Source organism: Elephas maximus, chromosome 1 (genome assembly GCF_024166365.1).
Source record: "Elephas maximus indicus isolate mEleMax1 chromosome 1, mEleMax1 primary haplotype, whole genome shotgun sequence".
NCBI lineage: Eukaryota > Metazoa > Chordata > Mammalia > Proboscidea > Elephantidae > Elephas > Elephas maximus.
In genome coordinates this window covers 177,111,305-177,139,192 of record NC_064819.1, presented here as the reverse complement: position 1 = coordinate 177,139,192, position 27,888 = coordinate 177,111,305, and the positions used below count along the sequence as shown (strand labels likewise).

The 27,888-nt window shown below is 38.9% G+C and overlaps 1 protein-coding gene across 2 annotated transcripts in view; it reads right to left on the bottom strand.

The window, feature by feature from the left end:
* SLC16A10 (solute carrier family 16 member 10) overlaps nucleotides 1–27,888 on the bottom strand; it is a 158,241-nt gene that overhangs the window by 46,152 nt on the left and 84,201 nt on the right. For both annotated transcript variants that reach the window (XR_007519030.1, XM_049899149.1), the window contains exons 2-3: nucleotides 22,701–22,845; nucleotides 17,988–18,450 (exon numbers count right to left, since the gene is read on the bottom strand). Coding sequence is in view for 1 of the 2 variants with exons in the window: in XM_049899149.1 (XP_049755106.1) it covers nucleotides 17,988–18,450; nucleotides 22,701–22,845 (608 nt within the window). In the remaining variant the exon portion in view is untranslated. The remainder of the gene's footprint in view (nucleotides 1–17,987; nucleotides 18,451–22,700; nucleotides 22,846–27,888) is intronic.

The window sequence follows — 27,888 nt, the reverse complement described above, 5'->3', positions numbered from 1 at the left end:
CACTCATGCCACTTAAAGTGCAACTTTGAGCAACGTAAAACCTCTCTGAGCCTCAAGGTTCTTTTCTATTAGTTGGAGGACCAGTATTAGTGCTGCTTTTCTCATAAAAGGTTGCTGTGAGAGTTGGATCAGAAAATGAATGTGTGAATAGCTTTATATCCTTTTTAGAAGTGGGCTGGAAAGAGAATGAGTAAATTAATTAAATGAAATCAAATGAAGGAATGAAACATTTCCAGACCCCACAATAACAAAAAAATACAAGAAATGTATGTCAGAGTCTAAGGGTATATACAGTCAGCGCACAGTGGCTGTCAGTGGGTACATTCTGACACTTAGATTAATACACTACACAAAGAATTATCCCCGTGTCAAAGAAATTTTATAAAACCATTTTTTAATGAAAAACAAATATTACCTAAATTAGAAAATCTTGGTGAAAAGGCAGTGTGATTACATGTTACTCTGCAAAGTATGAAACCATTCTGCATAGCTAATGTAAAAACAATAATCAACAGAATTAGAATAATAAACCAAAACCAAGAATCAAAACGTATGGAGAAGTCAAGCAGGGAAGGAACAAAGGAAGCAGGAAGAAAAAAAGAAGGAAATAAAACTTTTACCCCTGGCATTTAAGTTTCAGGCCAGAAATAAAATGAAAATGTTAACTCCAACTCTTTAATCTGGTTGCAGTGCTAAGAAGACTGAGGCAAGGCAACTCTGCACATTATACAACTCCATTTTAAATCAATTTAAAAACGTTTCTACCCACCAGGATGGTTATTACCAGAAAAACAAAAAACAACACGTTTGGCAAGGATGTGGAGGAAGTGGGAGCCTCATATATTGCTGGTGGGATTGTAAAAGGCACAGCCACTGTGGAAAAATTTGGTGGAGTTCCTCAAAAAGTTAAACATAAACTTACCATATGACTCAGCAATTCCACTCCTAGGTATATACCCAAAAGACTTGAAAGCAGGGACACAAACATATACTTGTACACTATTCATTTCAGCACTATGCGCAACAGCCAAAAGGTAGAAACAACCCAAATATTCATCAACAGATGGATGTACATAGAAATAAAATGTGTAATATATACATTATGAATTGAATTGTATCCCCCAAAAATGTTTTATAAATCCTAACCTCTATGCCTGTGGTTATAATCCCATTTGGGAATGGCTTGTCATTGCTATGTTAATGAGACGGAATTAGTGTAGGATATATCTTGAGTCAATCTCTTTTGATATAAAAAGAGATTAAAAAAGTATCCGAGAAGCATGGGGGAAGAGAGATGCCAAGCCGCATGAAGATTGCCCAGAGTAGAAGGTTAGACGCAACAAGGGCCTTCCCTAGAGTCGACAGAGAAAGTCTTTTCCTAGAACCAGCACCCTGAATTTGGACTATTAGCCTCCTCTACTGTGAGAAAATAAATTTGTTTGTTAAAGCCACTCACTTGGGATATTTCTGTTACAGCAGCACTAGAAAAAACTAAGACAACATACAATGGAGTATTAGTCAGGCTTAAAGAGAAATGAAGTCTTGATACATGTTACAACATAAATAAACCTTGAAAACATCATGCTGAGTGAAATGAGTCAGACACAAAAGGGCAAAAATATTGTATGATCTTACTTATATGAAATATCTATAATAGGCACAGGCCTAGAAACTAAAGTTCATTAGTGATTACCAGGGGTGGGTGGCATAGTGGTTAAGAGCTTGGCTGCTAACCAAAAGGTGGGCAGTTCGAGTCCACCAGCTACTCCTTGGAAACCCTATACAGCAATTCTACTCTGTCCTATAGGGTCTCTATGAGTTGGAATCAACTCAATGGCGATGGGTAGTAGTAGTAGTAGGGGCAGGCAGTAGTAGGGGTGAGAAGGGAAAAGTTACTGCTTAAGGGACACTGAGTTTCTGTTAAGGATGATGAAAAAATTTGGAAATGGAGAGTGGCGGTGGTTATACAACATGGTGAACCTAATTAATGTCACTGAATTGTACATGTAAAAAAGGTTTAAATGGCAAGTGTTTTCTTTATATTTTTTTTACTACCATTGAAAAAAATGTTTCCAGAACTCTGCACCCAATACCCACAAGGTTGGGGACATGTAATGGGTCCCAAGGTTTTGCTTCTTGGAACCATAGAGTGAGATAAACACAACCATCAGGAGAGGTCAGCATCAGCAGCCCATTCCTGGGCTAATATACAATTACCCTCAGTTTACAAGGATACTACTGTGAGCTCTTCATTCTCAGGGGTAATCTGCCATGCAATGACCTTAACCCTAAATTCCAAATACATCCATGAAAGAAAGACAATAAAGCCAGTGCAACAGCTAGAGTCAACTTTGAAGAACTGGACTGTATTCAAATGGCAAGGCAGCCTCCTGATTGGGAAGCGAACACTATGAGCTGACTAGGGTTACATTACATGAGAAAACAATTTCATTCCTCTGATTCTACAGGAGCCCTGGGGGGCGCAGTGGTTAAGTGATACAGCTGTTAACCAAAAAGGTTGGCAGCTCAAGTCCACCAGCTGTTCCTTTAAAACCCTATGGGGCAGTTCTACTCTGTCCTTTAGGGTTGGAATCGGCTCAGCAGCAACAGGTTTGGTTTTTCAGGTTTAATGATTCTACTATGTACACATTGAGATTTCAGGCTATGATAAGCTTCCATTTGTTTTCCATGGATATTCTTGGATGTTATATCTGGTCGTACCACTTTTATAACTACGTATGTGACTTCAGGTAAGCAACTTAACCTTTCTGTGCCTAGTTTCTTAGTTTACAAAAAATAAACTAAAAACGGGAGTTTAATTAAATGAACTGTATAATCCTTTTTCAGCTCCTACATTACTGTTAATACTTTTTTTTGGAGGTATTTAAATGTTTTATTTTATTTAAAAGCTACACTCTTAAGAAGACTCAGGTAAAACCCTGGCTGCTCCGTGGGCCTTGCAGCCTTCAGCAAACTATCCACCACCCCAAGTCAAGTTCCACTCTTGCTAAATGGACACACTGGTGATGCCCACCTTGCAGAGTGGCCTGTGCTCCAAAGGAAGGGAATGCTTGTGGGATCTTCCTGTAAACTAAATGTTAATAAAAATACGGGAAATAAAAAGAAAATATGAGCAATCAAAAAGTGTTACACTTGTTTAAAGGAAACTTGTGATTTAAAGCAAACCCTTGCACGGCTTTCAGGAGTGGCCATGCAGTCTTACTCTGTGTTCTGAAGCCTAGACACTGCCCTTCTTCTGCCCATAGGACTCCAAGAGCCAATTAGTTCTCCAGACATAGAAACAGAGACAAATGGATTGCATAACTGCACATGCCTGTGGTTGTGTACTTCCAAACTGGTAGGCACTGCCCTTTCAATAGAAGACCCTGACTTCTTCTCCAATGTGTTAGGAGGGAACATAAACTTCCTGATTACAACTGAGCTGCCAACAGGTAGGGGAGAAAAAGTACTAAATGGATATGATCAGGATGGAAAAGGGAAAAAACAAAGGGGAAAACAGGCAGCAGTATGGCATCTGGTGGCTAACACACCAAGAATGTGCAGCCCATGAACTTTTTTAGTGCTGAAGATTCTTCCCCAAGGCATGAATAAGGTGGCCTGTTTCCTCTTCAACTTTTTAATCTTTAGAGTAAGTGTCTGCAAAGGCTTCTCAAAAACAAAAACCCCAGAACATAGAGATAAAATATACTCTCAATGGATCATATAACTCTCTCCCACCCCCAGAGCCACCAGGTAATTGTGGCACAAAAGCCTATATCCTAGCCCCACAAAGGGAAGATTATTGAAATGAAGAGTTCTATTTCTATTTCTCCTATATCACAGAAGTTTATTTTCTAGTGATATAAAAATTATGAAAGTACACTTACCTTATCAACTAATTTAGATTACTCAAACTTGAACAAACTTGATAATAATCCAAGAATTTTAGGGATAAACAAATATCCACATTATAGTTGAATTTTGAGATTTTTTGAAAGAATACTATATATTTTATAAAAAGAAACCCGAGATACTTCAGACCAAAACAAAACAAAGCAAATAAACAAAAAAACTTGGTAAAATTTACGTATTAACAAGTAAGAGAAGGGCAGCTTTCCGACACACTAACTCTTCAGGCCCCCACGTGTCTGTCAGTTTGTCGTACTGTGGAGGCTTCTGTGTTGCTGTGATGCTGGAAGCTATCCCACCGGTATTCAAACACCAGCAAGATCATCCATGGCAGACAGGTTTCAGCTGAGCTTCCAGACTACAACAGACTAGGAAGGACCCGGCATTCTACTTCTGAAAAGAATTAACCAGTGAAAACCTTAGAAACAGCAGCAAAACACTGTCTGATATAGTGCTTGAAGATGAGCCCCTCAGGTTGGAAGGGACTCAAAATACGACTGGGGAAGAGCTGCCTCCTCAAAGTAGAGTCAACCTTAATGACATGGATGGAGTAAAGCTTTTGGGACCTTCACGTGCTGATGTCTCACGACTCAAAATAAGGAGAAACAGCTTCAAACATTCATTAATAATTGGAACCTGGAATGTACAAAGTATGAATCCAGGAAAATTGGAAATCGTCAAAAATAAGATGGAGCACATACACATCGATATCCTAGGCATTAGTGAACTGAAATGGACTGGTATTGGTCATTTTGAATTGAGAATGACAACGTGAAGAGGAATGGCATTGCATTCATCGTCAAAAAGAACATTTCAAGGTCTATCCTGAAGTACAATGCTATCAGTGATAGGATAATATCCGTATGCCTACAAGGAAGACCAGTTAATACGACTATTATTCAAATTTATGCATCAACCACTAAGGCCAAAGATGAAGAAATTGAAGATTTTTACCAACTTCTGCAGTCTGAAATTGACCAAACATGCAATCAAGATGCACTGGTAATTACTGGTGATTGGAATGCGAAAGTTGGAAACAAAGAAGAAGGATCGGTAGTTGGAAAATATGGCGTTGGTAATAGAGACGATGCTGGAGATCACAAGACAGAATTTTGCAGGACCAATGACTTCTTCATTGCAAATACCTTTTTTCACCAATGTAAATGATGACTATACACGTGGACCTCACCAGATGGAATACGCAGGAATCAAATCGGCTATATCTGTGGAAAGAGAAGATGGAAAACTCACTAACACCAGTCAGAACAAGGCAAGGGGGCGACTACAGATCAGACTATCAATTACTCATATGCAAGTTCAAGTTGAAACTAAAGAAAATTAGAACAGGTCCATGAGAGCCAAAATATGACCTTGAGTATATCCCACCTGAATTTAGAGACCATCTCAAGCATAGATTTGATGTGTTCAACACTAATGACCAAAGACCAGACGAGCTGTAGAACAATATCAAGGACATCATACGTGAAGAAAGCAAAAGGTCATTAAAAAGACAGGAAAGAAAGAAAAAAACAAAATGGATGTCAGAAGACACTCTGAAGTTGATCTTGAACGTTGAGTAGCTAAAACAAAATGAAAAAATGATGAAGTAAAAGAGGTGAAGAGAAGATTTCAAAGGGCAGCTTTAGAAGACAAAGTAAAGTATTAGGTTGACACATGCAAAGACCTGGAGATAGAAAATCAAAAGCAAAGAATATGCTGAGCATTTCTCAAGCTGAAAGAACTGAAGAAAAAATTGAAGCCTTGAGTTGCAAAACTGAAGGATTCTACAGGGAAAATACTAAACGATGCAGGAAGCATCAAAAGAAAATGGAAGGAATACAGAGTCACTATACCAAAAACAATCGGTCAATGTTCAAATATTTCTGCAACCAGCATATGATCAGGAACTTATGGTACTGAAGGAAGAAGTCCAAGCTGCACTGAAGGCATTGGCAAAAAACAAGAATCCAGGAATTGACAGAATACCAATCGAGATGTTTCAGTAAATGGATGCAGCACTAGAAGTGCTCACTCATCTATGCCAAGAAATTTGGAAGACAGCTACCTGGCCAACTGACTGGAAGAGATCCATATTTATGCCTATTCCCAAGAAAGGTGATCTGACAGAATGCAGAAATTATCAAACAATATTATTAATATCACATGCAAGTAAAATTTTGCTGAAGATCATTCAAAAGTGGCTATAGCAGTGTATCAACAAGGAACTGCCAGAAATTCAAGCTGAATTTAGAAGAGGATGTGGAACCAGAGATATCATTGCTGATGTCAGATGGATCCTGGCTGAAAGCAAAGACTACCAGAAAGATGTTTACCTGTGTTTTATTGACTACGCTAAGGCATTCGACTGTGTGGATCATAACAAATTATGGATAACAGTGCGAAGAATGGGAATTCCAGAACACTTAATTGTGCTCATGAGGAACCTGTACATGGATCAAGAGGCAGTAGTTCAAACAGAACAAAGGGATACTGCATGGTTTAAGTCAGGAAAAGTGTACGTCAGGGTTGTATTCTTTCACCATACCTATTCAATCTGTATGCTGAGCAAATAATCTTAGCTGGACTATATGAAGAATGGCGCATCAGGATTAGGGGAAGACTCATTAACCACCTGCGTTATGTGGATGACACAACCTTGCTTGCTGAAAGTGAAGAGGACTTGAAGCACTTACTGATGAAGATCAAACACCACAGCCTTCAGAATGGATTACTCCTCAACATAAAGAAAACAAAAATTCTTACAACTGGACCAATAAGCAACATCATGATAAACGGAGAAAAGATTGAGGTTGTCAAAGATCTCATTTTACTTGGATCCACAATCAACACCCATGAAAGTAGCAGTCAAGAAATCAAAAGACGCATACATATGCAAATAAAGTGGATCAAAATAAAACACATCAACTCTACCCACCATCAACAGACAACTTTAATGGTTACTCAATTATTCTGAGGTTTGCTGAGGTTGAGTTTAATTTTTAAGTGTTTAATGAATACGAATACCATTATGCCCTGTAAGTATAAGATGTGAAAAAATCATTACGGCATCAAAAGCAGAGAATTAAAAAAATTAAAATAGTGGGAAAATGATGACTATTGCTAGTATAGTGTGGCTTTAGAATTATCCACAATAGACTGAGTCACTCAACAAATGTTTGTGCACCCACTGTGTGCCAGGCACTGTGCTAAATACTTGAAATCTATCATTACCCTAAAAAAAAAAAAGAAAGAAAGAAAGAAACCCCTGCCGTCAAGTCGATTTATTACCCTAGTGGAGCTTATATTCTAGTAGAGGTGTACACCCAGATAATAAATAACAATCATAACAAGTAAATTATGGAGTATGTCCGAAGGTATTAAGTGCTATGAAAAAGGAAAAAGAGCAGTGAGAGGGAGATTGGGAATGCTGCAGAGTGGGGGTGGGTAAGGGATTCCAGTTTTAACCAGGTGGTTGGGGTAAGCCTCATTAAGAATGTGAATAGCAAAGAGGCCAGCATGGCTGGAGCACGAGGAGCTAGGGGGAAGATGGTAGAAGAAATCAGAGAGGTAAGAAGGGCAGGATCATGGAGGGCCTTTTGAGCCATTTTAAGGACAATAGTTTTTACTCAGAGAGAAATGGGGAGCAACTGATGGGTTTCCAACTGAGTGGCTTCTGTTTTGAAAGAATGCCTGTGGTTTCTGTGTTGAGAAGCAGGAAGTCCAGTTAGGAGGCTACTGCAGTGATGATCTGGTCTAAAATGTCAGCAGTGGAGATGGTGAGAAGTGGTCAGATCCTGGGTATATTCTGAAGGGAGAACCACCAGGATTTAAGTAGATCAGAAGTGTAGAGTGACAGAAAGAGGAACCAAGGATGACTCCAGGGTTCTTGGCCTGATCAACTGAAAGGATGGAATTACCATTTCTTAAAGGGTCGCTATGAGTTGGAATCGACTCAACGGCAACAGGTTTTTTTTTTTTTTTTTTAGATGAAGATGGCTGGGGGCAGAGCAAGTTTTAAGATATAAGATCAGGAATTCAGGGTCGGACATGGTAAGTCGGAAACATCCAGTAGCCACTTAGCGGAAATACTGAGTAAACAGTTGGATATACAAGTCTAGTGGGGACCTTAGAAAGAGGTCTGGGCTAGAAATAGAAATTTAGAGTCATTGGCATATACATGAAGTTTGAACCCAGGAGATGGAATGAAGCCACCAGTGGAAGGAGTATATATAGAGAAGTGAGAAAGATCAAGCAGCAAGTGAAGCTAAGTGAAGTAAAACTGGGTAAGAAAGAGCCATAAAAACTTAACCCTCAGGCAAAAGGGCAATTCATAAAAACTGAAGCAGCTACTTCAGTTCAGGTAGTTCAGAAAGTTTTTGTTGTAGTTGTTACGCTGTGGAGTCAGTTTCAACTCACAGCGACCCTATGTACAACAGAACAAAACACTGCCCAATTCTGAGTCACCCTCACAATCATTATGCTTGAGCCCATTGTTGCAGCCACTGTGTCATTACATCTCGTTGGGGGTCTTCTTCTTTTTCACTAACTCTCTACCAAGCATGATGTCCTTCTCCAGGGACTGGTCCCTCCTGATAACATGTCCAAAATACATGAGACAAAGTCTCCCCATTCTTGCTTCTAAGGAGTATTCTGGCTGTACTGCTTCCAAAAGTTTTATTCATTCTTCTAGCAGTCCATAGTATATTCAATATTCTTCATCAACACCATAATTCAAAGGCATCGATTCTTCTTTGGTCTTCCTTATTCATCATCCAGCTTTCACATGCATATGTTGCAATTGAAGACACCATGGCTTGGTCAGGCCCACCTTAGTCTTTAAGGTGACACCCTTTGCTTTTCAACACTTTAAAGAGGTCCTTTGTAGCAGATTTGCCCAATACAATGCATCATTTGATTTCTTGACTGCTGCTTCCATGGGCATTGATTGTGGATCCAAGTAAAATTAAATCCTTGACAGCTTCAACCTTTTCTCTGCTTATCATGATGTTGCTTAGTGGTCCAGTTGTGAGGACTTTTGTTTTCTTTATGTTGAGGTCAGCTCTTTCCGAGTGGTGTTTTGAGTGTATTCCAACCTATGGGGCTCATCATCTGGCTCTATATCAGACAATGTTCCACCGCTATTTGTAAGTTTTCACTGGCTAATTTTTTCAGCAGTAGACTGCCAGATCCTTCTTCCTAGTCAGTCTTAGTCTGGAAGCTCAGCGGAAATCTGTCCGCCACGTATGACCCTGTTGGTATTTGAAATACCAGTGGCATACGTTCCAGAATCATAGTAACACGCCAGCCACCACAGTATGACAAACTGTCAGACATGTGAGGTTTAGAAAGTTAGGCCTAATTTAAAACAAACTAGAAGACATGTACCCTTAAAAAAAAGAAGTAGAAGTAGGTAAGCTTAAAGAGAGATTATCTGACGGCTTCCATGAAGCAATAAAGAGCCTGTGTTGTAATGGATTGCTTTTGTGTGACCTTTCTCACCATGGTCTTGTAACTCCCACCCAAGTGGGGTAATTGTGGCCCACCAAGGGAATTGGTCAGTTTTCTATCCCACTGGGCTTGAGGTGAGCCATCCCAGAGATGGGAAAGAGAGGATCCCACCACCACCAAGGAACAGCCAGGAGCAGAAAATGTGTCCTTTGGACCCAGGATCCCTGCAACGAGAACCTCCTGGACCCAGGAGGCAGGGAGCTGTAACACTGAAGACAGAGAGAAGCAGTGGCAGAGAAACAGTGACAGGAGAGACCAGCAGGAGAGACCGGCGGGAGATGGTGCAGTGGACTGCCCTGCGCAAGGAGTAAGAAAACTGAATGTCTTTGGGGTGAGGCTTACTGGTAGAGTGGGGTGCCTCTGGGCATTTATTGGCAGAGCTAAAAGAGCTTTGTAACACTTGCCTGAGCAGGACAGAGGCCAAGGGGCTAGAGAGAGGTGTGCCTGCGGAAAGGCTGGGAAGAGGCTCTCCTGATGGATAGTTCTTTCTGAACCTGAATTATGAACTGTTACTTCCCGAACCTGAATTATGAACTGTTACTTCCCTAATAAACCCCATAATTATGAGTATTGTGAATACTGTGAGCAGATAAGTAGAAAGTACTGTGGGAGGGATGGCTGGTGTCAGAATTGATAAAGATGGCGGAGAGAGGAGGCATGTTTGACCTCCACCTCATAGGAATCAGCCTTGAGCTGTTGATCTTGATTCTCCTTCCCCCTTGTAAAGTTAGAGGAGGTCAGACAGGGACCCCATGCCATTTTTACAGAGTCCCTGGGTGGCGCAGCTCACCTACTAGTAGTAGCTCACCTACTAGCTGAAAGGTTGGCAGTTCGAACTCACCTACAGCAGCCTCAGAAGACAGGACTGGCAATTTGCTTCTGAAAGGTTAAGCCCCCTCCAAACCCTCCCCCGCAAAAAAACCCACACCCATTGCCATTGAGTCCATTCCAACTCACTTACCCTATAGGACAGAGTAGAACTACCCCATAGGGTTTCCACTGAGTGGCTGGTGGGTTCTAACTGCTGACCTTTTGGTTAGCAGCCGAGCTCTTAACCACTGTGCCACCAGGGCTCCTCCGAAAGGTTACAGCCTTGGAAACCTGTGTAACAGTTCTACTCTGCATACATGGGGTCGCCATGAGTCAGAATCAACTCAACAGCAACTAACAACAACAACAGGAGGCAATATGATTCTTCATTTTTAAAAGCCAGCTACTAAAAGGTGAAAATCTCCATCCTTACTTTGAGAGAAAGATTGCCACAAAACATCAATGTTTTCTCTCAAATCACTGAATACTGCCTAATAAACAAGTAAAGATCTTAGAATTTTTAACATAACCATGAGAGTACGCACTGTACTTCTAAATCTTCAAAGAAGCCCTAGATTGATAAATTAGCTCCTCACTGACTAAGGATCCATTTTTAAAACAAAATCTCACCCTCAAGGCCCAAGTCCAGTTTTGTGAAGCTTTTCCGAACCACCTTCCCAAACGGATATGGTCTTTCTCTTTTGACCCTTGTATAGCCCTCCCTTAGAACCAATTATATGACAATCACATTGTCTTAAATTGAAATAACTCACATTTTTATGCAAGGAACCGGGCTACATGATTTATATACATTTTTTCTAATTCTCACAACAACTCACCAAAATTGGGATTATTCCTATTTTACAGATGAGAAAACTGATGCGTAGACAGAGGTTGCCCAAAGTTACACAGCTACTAAGAGCCAAAACCAGGATTTAAACCCAGCTCTATCTCACTTCAAAGAGTGTTCACCTTTTGTCACTACAGTGCCTCTTGCAGTAAAGAACTACACTAATAATTATCAATAAGTCACTTTTCCTGTGGCCTTGGGCATGCTATTTAACTGTCATTGTCTTAGTCTCCTCATCCATGCAATGAAGGTGATATATCATAAGTATTGCATTGTTGTAAAGACTAAGATAAATGTACTTTAAAATGCTTTGTAAATTATAAAAGCTTTTGTTATTATATTTACTAGCTTTTATGTTCCTTCAGGATAGGCTCTTATGCCTTATATGTGTATCCCTTTCAATATCCACTAGAGTTTAATATGAATTGAATGCCATCTACTAGTCTTTGGAAGGATTTAAGAGACCTTTTCCCTCCCTAAGAAGGAAAGTCCCCCACGTCTGTCAGTTTGTCATACTGTGGGGGTGTGTGTGTTGCTGTGATGCTGGAAGCTATCCCACCAATATTTAGACACCTACAGGGTCACCCATAGCAGACAGGTTTCAGAAGAAGATACCAGAGATCATATGATAGAATTTTGCAAGACAAACGACTTCTTCATGGCAAATACCTTTTTTCACCAACGTAAATCGTGACTATACATGCAGACCTTGCCAGATGGAATAAAAAGGAATCAAATTGACTGCATCTGTAGGAAGAGATGATGGTCAAGCTCAATACCATCAGTCAGAACAAGGCCAGGGGCCAACTGTGCAACAGACTATCAATTGCTCTTATGCAAGTTCAAGTTGAAACTGAAGAAAATCAGAACAAGTCGACAAGAGCCAAAGTATGATCTTAAGTATATCACACCTGAATGTGGAGACCATCTCAACAACAGATTTGATGCACTGAACACTGATGATGGAAGACCAGATGAGTTGTAGAATGACATCAAGGACATCATACATGAAGAAAGCAAGAGGTCATTAAAAAGACAAGAAAGAAAAAGACCAAAACGGATGTCAGAAAAGACTCTGAAACTCCATCTTGAACATTGAGTAGCTAAAACAAAAAGAAGAAATGATGAAGTAAAATAACTGAACACGAGATTTCAAAGGGTAGCTTGAGAAGACAAAGCATTATAATGACATGTGCAAAGACCTGGAGATAGAAAACCAACACGGAAGAACACACTTGACATTTCTCAGGTTGAAAGAACTGAAGAAAAAAATTCAAGCCTCAAGTTGCAATACTGAAGGATTTCATGGGGAAAATGTTAAACAATGCAGGAAGCTCGAAAGAAGATGGAAGGTAAGACCAGACTTAGTGGTCTGACTGACACTAGAGGGACCCTGGTGGTCATGGCCCCCAGACCTGTTGGCCCAGGACAGGAACCATTCCCGAAGCCAACTCTTCAGACATGGACTGGACTGGACAATAGGTTGGAGAGTGATGCTGGTAAGGAGTGAGCTTCTTGGATCCGGTGGACACTTGAGACTATGTTGGCATCTCCTGCCTGGAGGAGATAAGAGGGTGGAGGGGGTTAGAAGCTGGTGAAATGGACACGAAAAGAGAGAGTGGAGGGAGAGAGCAGGCTGTCTCATTAGGGGGAGAGTAATTGGGAGTGTATAGCAAGGTGTATATGGGTTTTTGTATGAGAGACTGACTTGATTTGTAAACTTTCACTTAAAGCACAATAAAAATTATTTAAAAAAAAAAGAATTGCTCAATGTCAACCATTTAAAGAGGCAGCGTATGATCAGGAACTGATGGTACTGAAGGAAGAGGTCCAACCTGCAATGAAGGTACTGGCAAAAAACAAGGCTCCAGGAATTGATGGAATATCAACTGAGATGTTTCAACAAACGGATGCAGCACTGGAAGTGCTCACACATCTATGCCAAGAAATTTGGAAGACAGCTACATGGCCAACTGACTGGAAGAGATCCATATTTATGCCTATTCCCAAGAAAGATGATCCAACTGAATGCAGAAATTATCAAACAATATCATTAATATCACATGCAAGTAATATTTTGCTGAAGATCATTCAAAAGTGGTTGCAGCAGTATACCAACAGGGAACTGCCAGAAATTCAGGACAGATTCAGAAGAGGACGTGGAACCAGGGATATCATTGCTGATGTCAGATGGATCTTGGCTGGAAGCAGAGAATACCAGAAAGATGTTTACCTGTGTTTTATTGACTATGCAAAGGCATTCGACTGTGTGGATCATAACAAATTATGGATAACACTGCGAAGAATGGGAATTCCAGAACACTTAAGTGTGCTCATGAGGAGCCTGTACATAGATCAAGAGACAGTTATTTGAACAGAATAAGGACATACTGCATGGTTTAATGCCAGGAAAGGTGTGTGTCAGGGTTGTATCCTTTCGCCATACCTCTTCAATCTGTATGCTGAGCAAATAATCTGAGAAGCTGGACTATATGAAGAAGAAACGGGCATCAGGATTGGAGGAAGACTCATTAACAACCTGTGTTATGCAGATGACACAACCTTGTTTGCTGAAAGTGAAGAGGACTTGAAACACTGATGAACATCAAACACCACAGCCTTCAGTATGAATTACACCTCAATATAAAGAAAACAAAAATCCTCACAACTGGACCAATAAGCAACAACATGATAATCAGAGAAAAGACTGAAGTTGTCAAGGATTTCATTTTACTTCGATCCACAATCAACACTCATGGAAGCAGCGGTCTAGAAATCAAAAGACGCATTGCATTGGGCAAAAACGCTGTGAAAGACCTCTTTAAAGTGCTGAAAAGCAAAGATGTCACTTTGAAGCCTAGGATGCGCCTGACCCAAGTCATGGTGTTTTGAATCGCATCATATGCATGTGAAAGCTGGACAATGAATAAGGAAGATCGAAAGAACTGCTGCCTTTGAATTGTGGTGTTGGAGAAAAATATTGACTATACCACGAACCGCCAAAAGAACGAACAAATTTGTCTTATAAGAAGTACAACCCAAATGCTCCTTAGAAGCAAGGATGGCGAGACTATGTCTTACATACTTTAGACACGTTATCAGGAGGGATCAGTCCCTGGAGAAGGACATGATGCTTAGTAAAGTACATGGTCAGTGAAGAAGAGAAAGACCCTCAATAAGATGGATTGACACAGTGCGCTAAAGCATAACAACAATTGTGAGCATGGCGAAGGACTGGGCAGAGTTTCGTTCTGTAGTACTCTGAGTACTGTGACTCATTATGAGTCAGAACCGACATGACAGCACCTAACAACAAACAACAACAAAGAAGAAAAGTGATATTCTATTCCATGAAGCCTGAGTTAAGTATCCATAATCCCAACCTTAAATTACAACCAAGTGGCAAACTTAGTGCACCCATCTAAAAGGAGATTTAAACAAGCCTGCAGGGCATTAAAAACTGTCTTGTTTCCTCTCCAAAGTGGCTTTCAGTCCCATAACAGTTTGACAAAAAGATCACCCCAAATGAAAAATGTCAACATAGTTTTCTAAGAAAAAATGCTTGGAGGGAGGGGGAGCAGGAAAAATGCATAGTTTTTACTAGAGTTAATACAGACTTTTTGTTCTGTGTACTACCTAATATCTGGCCTCCTGATTACAGTAGTATTTTTATTCCCTTATTTACCAAATTGACTCGACAGCAACAGGGCAACAGGTTTATGAAATATGATTTACCTTAAGAAAAAGACTAATAACATACATATTAAATTTCCTTAGCAGTACTCATTTCCCCTACAATAAGATGGACATGTCTAGTGATATACCGAGGGAAGCAGTCCAATTTGTTACTACGTAAGACTGTACTAAATTTATTACCAGGTAAACACAGTGAAAGAGAACCACCCTGTTAACTGATACGTGATTCTTGAGAAATCACTTAACATCTTGGTTCATGACAGATCTGTTTTGCAGTCTGTAAAGCGGGGGCTACATTGCGAAGAATGGGAATTCCAGAACACTTAATTGTGCTCATGAGGAACCTTTACATAGATCAAAAGGCAGTTGTTTGGACAGAACAAGGGGATACTGATTGGTTTAAAGTCAGTAAAGGTGTGCGTCAGGGTTGTATCCTTTCACCACACCTATTCAATCTGTATGCTGAGCAAATAATATGAGAAGCTGGACTATATGAAGAAGAACGGGGCGTCAGGATTGGAGGAAGGCTCATTAACAACCTGCGTCATGCAGATGACACAACCTTGCTTGCTGAAAGTGAAGAGGACTTGAAGCACTTACTAATGAAGATCAAAGACCACAGCCTTCAGTATGGATTACACCTCAACATAAAGAAAACAAAAATCCTCACAACTGGACCAATGAGCAACATCACGATAAATGGAGAAAAGATTGAAGTTGTCAAGGATTTCATTTTAGTTGGATCCACAATCAACAGCCATGGAAGCAGCAGTCAAGAAATTAAACGACGCATTGCACTGGGCAAATCTGCTGCAAAGGACCTCTTTAAAGTATTGAAAAGCAAAGATGTCACCTTGAAGACTAAGATGCGCCTGACCCAAGCCATGAATTTTCAATCGCATCATATGCATGTGAAAGCTGGACAATGAATAAGGAAGACTGAAGAATTGATGCCTTTGAATTGTGGTGTTGGAAAAGAATATTGAATATGCCATGGACTGCCAAAAGAACGAACAAATCTGTCTTAGAAGAAGTACAAACCAGGATGCTCCTTAGAAGCAAGGATGGCAAGGCTGCGTCTTACATACTTTGGACATGTTGTCAGGAGGGATCAGTCCCTGGAGAGGGACATCATGCTTGGCAAAGTACAGGGTCAGTGGAAAAGAGGAAGACCCTCATCGAGGTAGACTGACACGGTGGCTGCAACAATGAGCTCAAACATAATGACTGTAAGGATGGCACAGGGCCAGGCAGTGTTTTGTTCTGTTGTGTACAGGGTCACTGTGGGTCGGAACCGACTCGACGGCACCTAACAACAACAAAGCGGGAGCTAATTTTACTTATTTTGCCTACTTCACAGGCTCGTTGTGACGGTCCAATGAAGTATTATATATGAAATGAATTTACAAATTATAAATATATAACCAGAAATAACTAGAGAGTCACCTACTATTTGTCCTTTGGTAAATACTTGGTTCAGCAAAGCTGAGATAATGATTTCTCTGGGTGTGTTCACCTCATAGTACCAAAGAACATTAAAAACGGGGGGAGGAGGGGGAGATATTTCTACTCATTTTTGAGAGAGGACAATAAATGTGTTTTTGACTAAAGAAATGATGGAAAAGGTAGGTTAGTAAAGTTGATCCTTATACAATGGAGCTATTTCCCAACAAAAAATGGCTTCGGGTAGTTCAAATATGCCTTCCTGAAAATGTGAAAATGGACTACCAGATCAAAATGTGGCCACATATTGCATGTGTGACAGGCATCCAACACTGTCATTTTACCTAGTATCTCAGCCAAGTGGCTAACAGTACTAAAACCTATCCCTTCTTTTTGTCTCTCCAGTGGTCATCCCAGTTGCTTTCTCAATAGCTCTAGTAAGAAGAAAATAAGGAGAACTGAGAAATCGAAGTTATTCTTAGACTGAGGACATGCCTAACATCTCTCTTCTTGTTTCCTTGGCCTAATTCCTTTTTTAGCTAAGCATAAAGCAAAAAAAACAAACCCACTGGTGACCAGTCAATTCCAACTCATAGCGACTTCACTGGGTTTCCAAGGCTGTAGATCTATACGGAAACATATTGCCACATCTTTCCCCCATGGAGCTGCTGGTGTTTTCAAACTGCTGACCTTTTGGTTAGCAGTCGATTATTTTAATCACTGCACCATCACAGACCCACAAAACGTTGATGATATAGTCTATTAGCTGGCTTCTTGAACTGCTGATACCAACTTTCCCCAAAACTCTTAATAAAAGAAAAATTACATAAATGTTCAAAAGTAGTAGACTGTAAATTAGAGAAGATCCAAGCGCTCTCTCTCACCCCTTTCTCCCTCTACTTTTTCCAGTCTCTCTCTCACACATACACATACAACACACGTGCACGTGTGGAAAATTTATGTTAGTATCATTTTTTTTTATCATTTATCAACTATGTGGAAGTATAAATACCTTTTCACTCGTAACAGCAACAAAAAATGAGGGAACATAATGAGCACTTCTGAGCAAGTCTGGCCAGGGGCAAATACTGTAGATACAATGGCTTATTCTTGTTTTAGGATAAAGAGGCTGAAATTTGCCCCTTGGAACAGAAATAAACAATATAAACTACTCGGCCATTTGAAACCCTAATTCCCTATAAAACCCTGGCTCTAGCCCCTCGTTTGGAACTGCCCTAATATTTCTCAAATACCCTTCTGAATAGAATTCTTATTTCCCTGAAGCATCCCACAAGTAGATGTAAAGGATCTCTGTTTCAAGGCCATTGGCCGCTTTGCTAACTACCTAATTTCTACACCCCTTTGTTGAAAAATAACTTAAATTGGCAAAATCGTTGTATCACCTCTGTCTCTCATTAAGATTAGTAAATCACTCGCAGGAAATGTGACCTATCAAATTTTTTGTGTTGATGTCATTTGTTCCAGGACTTTAGCTTTCCCTTTTTTTTTTTTTAATAGCTGTTTTTGTTTGTTTCAGTTTGGAGATGTTTAAAGTACCAAAGCACACAATGAAACAGATCCTCTGTTTAACGGTCTGATGGATGTGTTGACTTTGATTTAAGACAGAGAACTTTAATTTCAAGGGTCTCAGAATTATAACCAAGATAATGCTTGAGGCCAGCTTCAACCTGATTTATGTTGCTTTTCTAAGAAGTTTTTCCATATGGAATAACAATAACCGTTACCAGAGAAACCAAGGACGCATACTCACCAAGTGCACATACGGTACAAAGTATCCAAAAAGTGCAAGTGGTATTCCAACTGCCCACACTGCATAAGCTGTCACCTTGAAGATGGCAAAATTGAAAATTTTTTTTGGAGGACTGTACTTTCTCCTGGAAAAGAGGGAGAATCTGTTGTCTCCTTTGGTTCCACTCTCTTTATCTTTGGCACTGGAAGCAAGAGGTCGGTAAGTAAAGCCAGCCAGAAAGAGAACAAACATGAAGACGCAGAGGACCCTCAGTGTGTCAAAGAGGCCCACGCTGTCAATCAGAGCCCTTAAAAGGAAAGGCAGCGAGATCGTGAAGACACTGCTGCCAGCGGTGACAATGCCATTCACCAGTCCAAGGCGCTTCTTGAAATAGTGTCCCAAAATGACCAGTGAAGGCTGGTATGCAAAGGAGCAGCCACAGGCAAATATGATTCCATAGGTAAGGTACAGAGGCTCGATGGAACTGTGTAAAGATGAAAGAGAAGGAAAGCAGCTTTCATTATTTTTATCATGTGCTTGGTAGAAGAAAACCTTATAGCAAAAGTGGGTTTTAGTTAATCAATGTATTTTCTACAAATAAAAATAAACTAAAAACAGAGGGGGAAAACGTAATAAATCAAGAATGTAGGACTAAAAATAATTTAATCTGAATAGATAACAAAAATGCCTCGAATATTGTGAAAAATGACTATTAAAGTCAAGAGTGATTTCGTTCCTCCTCTTCCCATGGATTTCAGGTGAACCACACAGCACTGGGTAAGGATTATTGTGCTGTCCACAGCTCAGAAATAAAGGGTGGTGCAGGGAAAGGCTCAGTAAAACTGATAGTGTCTAACAAACAAAAGCCCTACTACTACCCACTGCTGTGGAGTCAATTCTGACTCATGGCGACCCTACAGGACAGAGTAGAACTACCCATGGAGTTTCCAAGGAGCCACTGATAGATTCGAACTGCCAACCTTTGGGTTAGCAGCCGAGTTCTTAACCACTGCACCACCGGAGCTCCAAAGAAAGCCCTAGTTTCAATAAAACTAAAAAAAAAAAAAAAGGGAATTTTAAATGTTAAAAATACATTAATTTTATGGATTTTCCCCAGGTATCTTTTAAAAGCAATATATTAAAAGAAAAAGCTGCATTTGACTTTTCTCCCCAAGGTTATGTGAGGAACATTTGCACAGAAGAGCAGTTGTACCTCATTTCTGCTGGCCTAATTTTTTTTTTTTAAGGGCTGTAGACCAACTTGCGCCCTGCATTGCACTGCTCTCAGTGCTGGCCAAGATAACAAGAAATCATTTTGATTGCAGAAAGACTAAATTAAGTGTGTCCATGAGTGACCCCAGTTTATAAGCTTTAAGGCCATGTATGTCTCAAAAGAATAAGAAAATTATAGTTTAGCAAAATAACTACATGTATCTTGCCAAGGTAAAAGCTCATATCATTACATTCTTTAAATCAATTAGGGTAAGGGGTAAAACTAAAGTTTTTTTCTTTTAAAAATCCAATTCAAAAGACTATCAGTATTAAAAAAAAAAAAAAAACTGTATTAGAAACTAAGATAAAGTCAGTTAATAATTAAATTTTAGAGAATAATGCTAGTATAACAACATGCCAAAGTAATCAGAAGTAACTTCAGAATCTGATAACGTTAAGGTATGTTGGTAATTCTGTCTGAGGTGCCCTTCCCCCTCCATTAATTCACAGCTAACACCATCTTTAAATCAGGCTCAAGAGTCACTTCTAGACTTTCTCAGATTAACTTTACCTCACCCTTTACTGAATCTCCATTCTTCATTCAACAAACATATTAAGCAGCTACTACGTATCAGAACTTGGTGAGAAAATATTTTAAATATTTAAAAATATTTTAAAAATGTAGTTCTGCCTTCAAGCTACTCATAGTCTGCTTAGTGAAACAAAACACCCACCCCAAATAATAAGACTACAGTACAAAATATAAAATAGTACTTCATTCTGCATCAGCTTTCCCACATAAGTAGTTTTCCAACTTCTTAGGTGCCAACTTGTTTTCATTTAACAATTCTTGGAGGAAAATCTCAAGTCTATTCTACATTTCTCTGCCTTCTTCAATAGCATATATTAAAAATAACATTGACAGCACAGTATCATGAACACCAATTTCTATACAGTTATACCACTGTATTATAATGCTGTCAGCTGGAAAACCAGACAGCAATATATATTAAATCAAAAACATTCCTTTGCACACAATTTTAAACATGAAGCTCTGTGCAAAATTAGCTTCATACCTCTTCTACAGAGTAAAATACATGAACTTTGTGATGGTATTTTCACTGCTGAAAACTTTTACTTACATCAGTGGAATTTACTCTGACATTCATTTTCCAAATGAATATCAATTATATGTGCAAAAATGATTCAGAGAAGGAATACTGATGGGACCTGGGGTTTGCTGGAAAAGGCTTTCCTGAGAGAGCAGAACTGGAACTAGAGGAAAAGTGGTCGATCCACCATTCTGCACTGAGAATTTATACCACGTTTCCCCTTGTTCTTATATATAGTTGTTCCTCGGTATCTGCGGGAGATTGGTACCAGCGCCCCCCCCAGCCCCCGCCAAGTGGATACTAAAATCCGCAGGTATTCAAGTTCCTTATATAAAATGCCTTTGCCCAAGGACCCGGCCTGGCCCCTGTGCCTGCTCCCACCCCAAGGCCCCATCCCAAAGACCCTGAAAGAGGAAGACTAGGAGGTGGTCTGAGGACTGTGGGAAGCCGGATCCCAGCAGGCCACCGCTGAAGAGGTGTCCACAGTGGAGGGGATGGCTCCAGCCAAGCCAGGACTAACCGTAGGCAACTGAAACTGCAGAAAGGGAAACAGCGGGTAAAGGGGGAGGGAAAAAAATACTGGTTTTTTTTTTGCGGTTGGTTGAATCCGCGCATGCGGAACCCATGGATATGGAACCTGTGGATAAGGAGGGCCAACTATTATTGCTCTCCATTAGTTCCAGATAATGACTCAGGAAATCATTGTGATAGCTTTTGACCAGCAGGTTAAATAATAAAATTGAATAGAAAATATGAGAACATTACATGTAGTAAGGTAAATCTCATTTCAGAAAAGTTTGTTTCAGTTAGGAGTACATGTGTGTACATGTACTGGATCACTACATAAAATGTATTTCATAATTTCTATTTCTCAATGGTTAAAAAGATTGAAAAAGACTGCTTGTTGCGAGTGGGTTTCTATATGTGTGTTTTCTCTACCAAACTAGTAGTAACAAGTCACTTAGTCCTCTGTCCACCGAAGCATAAGTGTTAATACATTCCGCAAATAGTAAGGCCACAGGTACTGACAGTGGGTACTCAGAGGCTTCAAGATCAAAGAAGATATATAATGAGGCAGTAATAACACAATGCTGTATTACTGCTAAAAAAGAACTAAAAGTAAATAATCTCACAGAATTACCTAAGCAGAATTTTATTCCAAACAAACTTTTTTTGTTTTGTTGTTTTTCCTTTAAAAAACAACCTTAGGGGAGGAAATCACAGAGGTACTTTAAAGATGGAATACCTAATTTCTACCAATAAGTAAATTTAGTTGTTTAGAATCCTATTAAAATTTCTAAGTTAGGTGAAAGAAAATATAAAATGAAGCTAACTTCAGTGTTGTGTGTATTTATGGTGAGGAGGGTAAGATTAGTAAAACCAAGTATTCTTTTGAAAAAATTCAAAATATTTAAAAACAAACAGGACGCAAAATATATGTTTGTTTGTGTGTGTTTTCTGTTGACCATAATAATTAATGCCTTTTTTTTTTTTTTTTTTTCAATTAAGACATGAAGATAGCTAGGGAAGGGAAAGAATCAGGAAAAAAAGATAAAGCACTGATGTAGAGAGAGAGGATAGAAATGATATTAAGAGGTTTTCTTGTTAATCATCTCCTGTTAGCCAGAACAACTTATTAAACCAGTTAATCTCTAACTGGGGATCATTCTAACAATGCAAGGGGATTTACTACAAGAATTACAGCTAGAAGGAGAGATGTTTCATACAGTAATATGCCCATCAGCTCCTTGCAGTTAGTGCCTCTTCCATTCACTACATCTTTTCTTCTAATGGACATAGGAAAAGTACATTGAAAACTACATTCTAAACTACATTTAACTACTTCATCTTGTCATGATCTTTTAAAATTTTGGCATGCTTTTTTTCTTTCTTATTTTAAAGTACAGACAAGTATCCTCTACCGGAGTTGGAATAAATAGCAAAGTTTTGATCCCACTGATAAAAGTATTTCATATTAAGTCTATAAATGAAACCCCTTTAAAATACCATTTCTTATACCGCTTGAGCTTTAGACTGAGCTGAATCTAAACTAGGGACATTGCTTTAGATATCTCACTGTTATAACTTTAATTCCTTTAAGGATTTTTATATGAAGAGAAAAACAAAAGGAGAAACATTTTTCTTAGTTCTGGGGAACATACAGGTATATCTTGATTGACAGCTAACTCTTAGACACTGTAAACAAAAGCATTCAAATTATCAAAGTCTGATTTGCTGCTGTGATTAACAGTTCAATTTGTAAGTCATACCGCTTAAAGTCATAAGCAATGAAAAGGGAGACACCTTTCCTTGTAAACAGGGAAGTTTCTGAAAGAAAAACTTTAAGGTACGAAATAGTTATATAACTAACAGTTCCTGAAAAAGCAACATGAAAAAACCAAGTCCTTACCTTACAAAAGAACTGGACATGAGTCCAATGAATCCAACTGCAGCACCCACGACAGCTGTTTTCCGACAACCAAATATGTCTGTGAAGACACTGACTATTGGACAGCAAAAGAAAATCATCCCCATGGAGAGAGAACCTACCCATGCTGCAAAAGAGAAAGAAAAAAGGACATTATGACATGGTAAATTATACTTGAACTTACTCCATCTGATATGATACATATTTAGAAAAATGTTAAATGCAGAAAAAGTAATACGGACTGATATTAAATACTAGAAAAGTTGGAATAAATTAGTAACAACCCTGAATCATAGCTCAAAGCATTGCCAAATTATAATCAGCATAGCAATTATATGTTTAATCAAATTCTTGAAAAGTTTACACTCTTAAATAAAACATTTTCCCTAGGATTCTAACACTATTAGTAATTTCTACCCTGATTTTAAGTAACTTCTCATCTATGTAAAGAAATTCATTTTAAAAATAAAGAGAAATGCTTAGGAACGCACATGCAGATGGTGAAACTACAAAGAAACGAAGACCACTGGGGTCAGAATAGTGGTTAACTCTTGGCGGGAGGACGAGAATTATAACCAGAGAAGGGCATAGAGAATGTTTCTGGTTTTGTTTGTTGACGTGGATAATAATTACTGTGTGTTTATTTATAAAACCATCGATATGTTTTATCTTCTTTTCTAAGTGAACGTGGGCTGTAGGACAAACCTGGCTCCAAATGCCCCAGCTTTACAACTACAATTTATTTGGGGGCAAGTCACTTCACCTTCAAGTCTGGTTACATATCTTTAAAATGGATCACATATCCTGCCTGGAGGGGAGATGAGAGGGTGGAGGGGGTTAGAAGCTGGAGAAAAGGACACAAAAAGAGAGAGTGGAGGGAGAAAGCAGACTGTCTCATTAGGGGGAGAGTAATTGGGAGTGTGTAGCAAGGTGTATACGGGTTTTTGTGTGAGAGGCTGACTTGATTTGTAAACTTTCACTTAAAGCACAATAAAAATTATTTTAAAAAAAATGGATGGTTTGGGTTGGTTCACATACCTTTTCAGGAATATGAAGGATTAGGATGTATTTAAATTCAGTATCTGACACACAAAGGCTTAATAATTTAGAGTTCCAATGACAACCACAAATTGTCTTACAAAATGAAGTAGGCAATCTCTAGAGCGCCATCCAGCTCTGCAAGTCTACTAGTGTATGACCCTCTTTCCTCAGCAAAGGAACTAAGTCCACACCCTAGGTGGTTGTTAGGTGCTCTCGAGTTGATTTCAACTCATAGTGGCCCCATGTAACAGAGCAGAGCTGCCCCATAAGGTTTTCTAGGCTGTAACCTTTACAGGAACAGATTGCAAGGTCTTTCTCCAGCAGAACTGCTGGCTGAGTTTGAGCCGCCAACCTTTCAGTTCACATCCTAGTGCTTACATAAACGTTGTGCCACCAGGGCTCCTTCCGGACTCTACACAAATGAGCAATTCCTTGACAAATTTCCCTTGACAAATGCTGGAGTATAGGCAAATTCCAACACAGCCACTTCTCTTGTGGCTACAACCACGGGAGCAATTAGTCAGCCACAGTGTTTTCCTTGTTGGATTGAGAAGCCAATCCTCTGTGCCCTTCAATTGGACAGAATTCTTTAAATTCTCTAAGTGGTTCCTCTGAAGCCCCTCTCATTAGACTTCAAGTGAGAGCATGCACCTCTACTTTTCTCATGGGGTTGGGGGAAGCCACAGCATAATTTTCTCTAAAAATCCTCACAAAATACTGTTTCTTGGCCCATAGATATCCTTCTTGTGGGCTTTAGAAACTCTGATTCCTAAACATCTACTTTGAAAAAAAACACATGGAAGTCCTCACTTTTCAATTCCATACTATTGTAATCTTACTGCCTCAGCTGATATTCCAATAGAATGTTATTATAATAATCAGTAATAAATGAAGTTAGATCTGTCTTACTATGTTAGATATGTCCTCTGATCAAATTGACCAACTTGTTCATGAATGAACAATTATTTGCCACTGTAAACTCATAAAATTTCTAGTTTTTGTCCAGTTTTAACACGGTAGCCCAAAGAATTCAAGGTCTTATGGGTTATGAGATACACCATAAAAATAAAATGTTCTTTCACCCCTTCCAACTCTGTCTGTGATTATTATTAATAAGAACTCAGTAAAGTAAGCTGTTGTACAGATAATACATTTGTCATACTCAAAAGATTATCTCACTTAACCCTCAAAGTCCCATAAGGTAGGTACTTTTATTATGTTTATTTAACAAGTGAGAAGCTGAAGTATATAATCACTATATCCATCATGATAAAATTCTTATTTAAAAGATTCAAACTAGCCCTAGTCTCTCTAAGTAATTCTACCAAACATCCTTAGAGGTTTTCCTAATATTGTTGAAGAAACAAATATCACCCCCTCAATGGATATGGATATGGATATGGATGTAATATGGATAACGACATCCTCTCCCTTCTTATTAAAAGTGCCTGTCATGTTCCAGGCACTATGCTAGGCTGTTGAGAATATAAAGACAACTAAGAGATTTTTCTACCTTCAAGCAACTTTCAGTCTAGTAAAGTACATATTAATAAAGTCCCAATCAGAACATCAGGTAATATGTGATAAATGTGTTAGGAGACATAGATGCCAAAAAATGTTCAATAAAGACAGGCTTTAGAATGTGCGTGTATATTCTTATTTGAATACATGTGTGTTTAATGTTTTAAAGATACACAAAGAAAGCCATGCTGGGAAACCTTTCTCATAAAATACCAGGAAGCTTTTCAAATTTCCCCATCCTGACCTCATCTTCTCCTCTCCAATTTCCTACTCCATACTGAGAACAAATCCCTTGCTCTCAGTGTATAGTCAAAGGAGAATGCAAAGCATTCAAGGGAAGGGGTTAGGCCTAATAATTTTTTAAAAGCTTTCCTGCATATTAGGTAAATCAAGAGTGTTGTAATTAAGCAGATGGAAATGATTATGAGGATAAAATGTTTACAATTAAAAACACCCAAAGGGAAGATTTACTGTAGTTAATTTAAGGTTGATAAAACTCTAGCCCTCATTTCTGCTTGATCTTGGCCTCTTCCAAGACTCAACAGTTGCTCCCTTCCAAGACTCAACAGTTGGTCTCACAGCCTTAAGTAAAATGAAATAACAGTACACAAAACTAAGGTTAAAATGCAAAATACTATTTAACAAGTTCCTGATGATTGGGACCTAAACAATAATTGAGGAATGAGTAGATTTCACTTGCCTTGACCATTTTATTAATACCTGTATTAGTTTCCTAGGGCTGTCATAACAAATTAATATAAACTGAGTGGCTTAAAACAACAGAAATTTATTTTCTCACAGTTCTGGAGGATAGAAGTCCAAAATCAAGGTGTTGGCAGGGCCATGATCCCTCTGAAGGCCCTAGGGAAGAATCCTTACTTGCCTTTTCCTAGCTTCTGGTGGTTGCTAGCAATCCTTGGCATTCTTTGTTTATAGCTGCATCACTCAAATCTCTACCTCTGTCTTCACATGGCCTACTTCCCTGTGTGTCCCCATATCTCTTTCTCCTTAGAAGTACATCAGTCATTGGACTTAGGACCCACCCTAATCCAGTATGACCTAATCTTAATTTGATTACACCTGCAAAGACCCTTATTTCCAAATGAGGTCACATTCACAGGTACTGGGGGTTAGGACTTCAACATATCTTTTGGGGAGACACAATTCAACCCACAACACCACCTAAAGGCAATTTAGTAGTTATGTTTCACTTAGGAGTGGTTTAAAATTATTTGCCAATCAACTTCTGTTAATGGCATCTGCAAATTTTCCTGCAGATAACAATGATAAAAAATGAGCAAAAAATGAAACAATTTAAACACACTGTAAAATTTCCAAAAACAAAACAGGAGCTGAAGGAGAGTTTATTCTTGAAAAGTTACAACTAGAAAGAGTAAAAACTAAATCTGTAGGCTTTCTTGAGGGCCACCGAACTATGCAGCTGCTGGGGAGACTGGCAAGGGGGAAGGGTAAAAAAAAAAAACAGCCACTGGAAGCTATAAAAACTAAGCAGAAATGTAACCTACTGCACACCACAGGGAAGACAGGGTTTATAGTTTGAGTCTAGGCAAATTACCAACTAGACAATAATTCTTGGAAGCACACAATAGAATCAGAGTAGTTTCAAAATATTATCTACAATGTTCAAGTTTCAACCAAAAATTACTAGACATCCAAACAAACAGGCGGTCAATACAAATTGACTCTGAAAGGGCCCAGATGTTGAGTTTAGCAGGTAAAGACTTCAAAATTTCTATTATAAATGTTAGAAGAATTAAAGGTAAAAATGCTCTTTATTGACTGAGTGGATAATCTCAACACAGAAATGGGAACTACAAAAAAAATGGAAATTCTACAGATAAAAAGTATAATACCTTAAAAAATTCATTTGATGGGCTTACTAGCAGTAGTGAACTACTATCTGGAGTTGAAAGATAAGCTTGGCAACTTGGAGACAGATATGTAGAAATTACCTAATCCAGAGAACAAAGAGAAAAATAGTATTAAACAAAATGAATGAAGTCTTAGGGACCTATGGAACAAAATCAAGAGGTCCAACATACGTACAGTTTAAGTCCCAGGTGTCAGAAGAGAAAGGTGCAGAAAAAGATATAAAGAAAAAATGGCAAAAAAAAAAAAAGCTGAATTTTGTGAAAAACATTAACCTACAATCCAAGAGATGCAAAGAACCCTGAGCAGAATAAACACTAAGAAAGGAGTCACAAAAGAAATGACACAGTACAGACAGCAGAACAATGATACCATTAACAGCCTCTCATAAAAAATAACGGGGGGCAGAAGACATCAGAACCACCATATTCACAGTGCTGAAAGTAAAAAAAAAGAAACTGTCAACCAAGAATTCTATATGCAAGTAAACTACCCTTCAAAATTGAAGACAAAATAAAAGATATTTTAGATAATAAGAACTCAGAATTTGTCACTAGGAAATTTGCACTACAAGAAATACTAAAGAGAGTTCTTTCAGGCTGGAGGAAACTGACACCAGCTGGCAACACAGGACCAAAGGAAGGACTGAAACACACACTTTATTTCCTCATAACTGCTTTACAAGATATATGGCTGTTTAAAGCAAAAATTATTATAT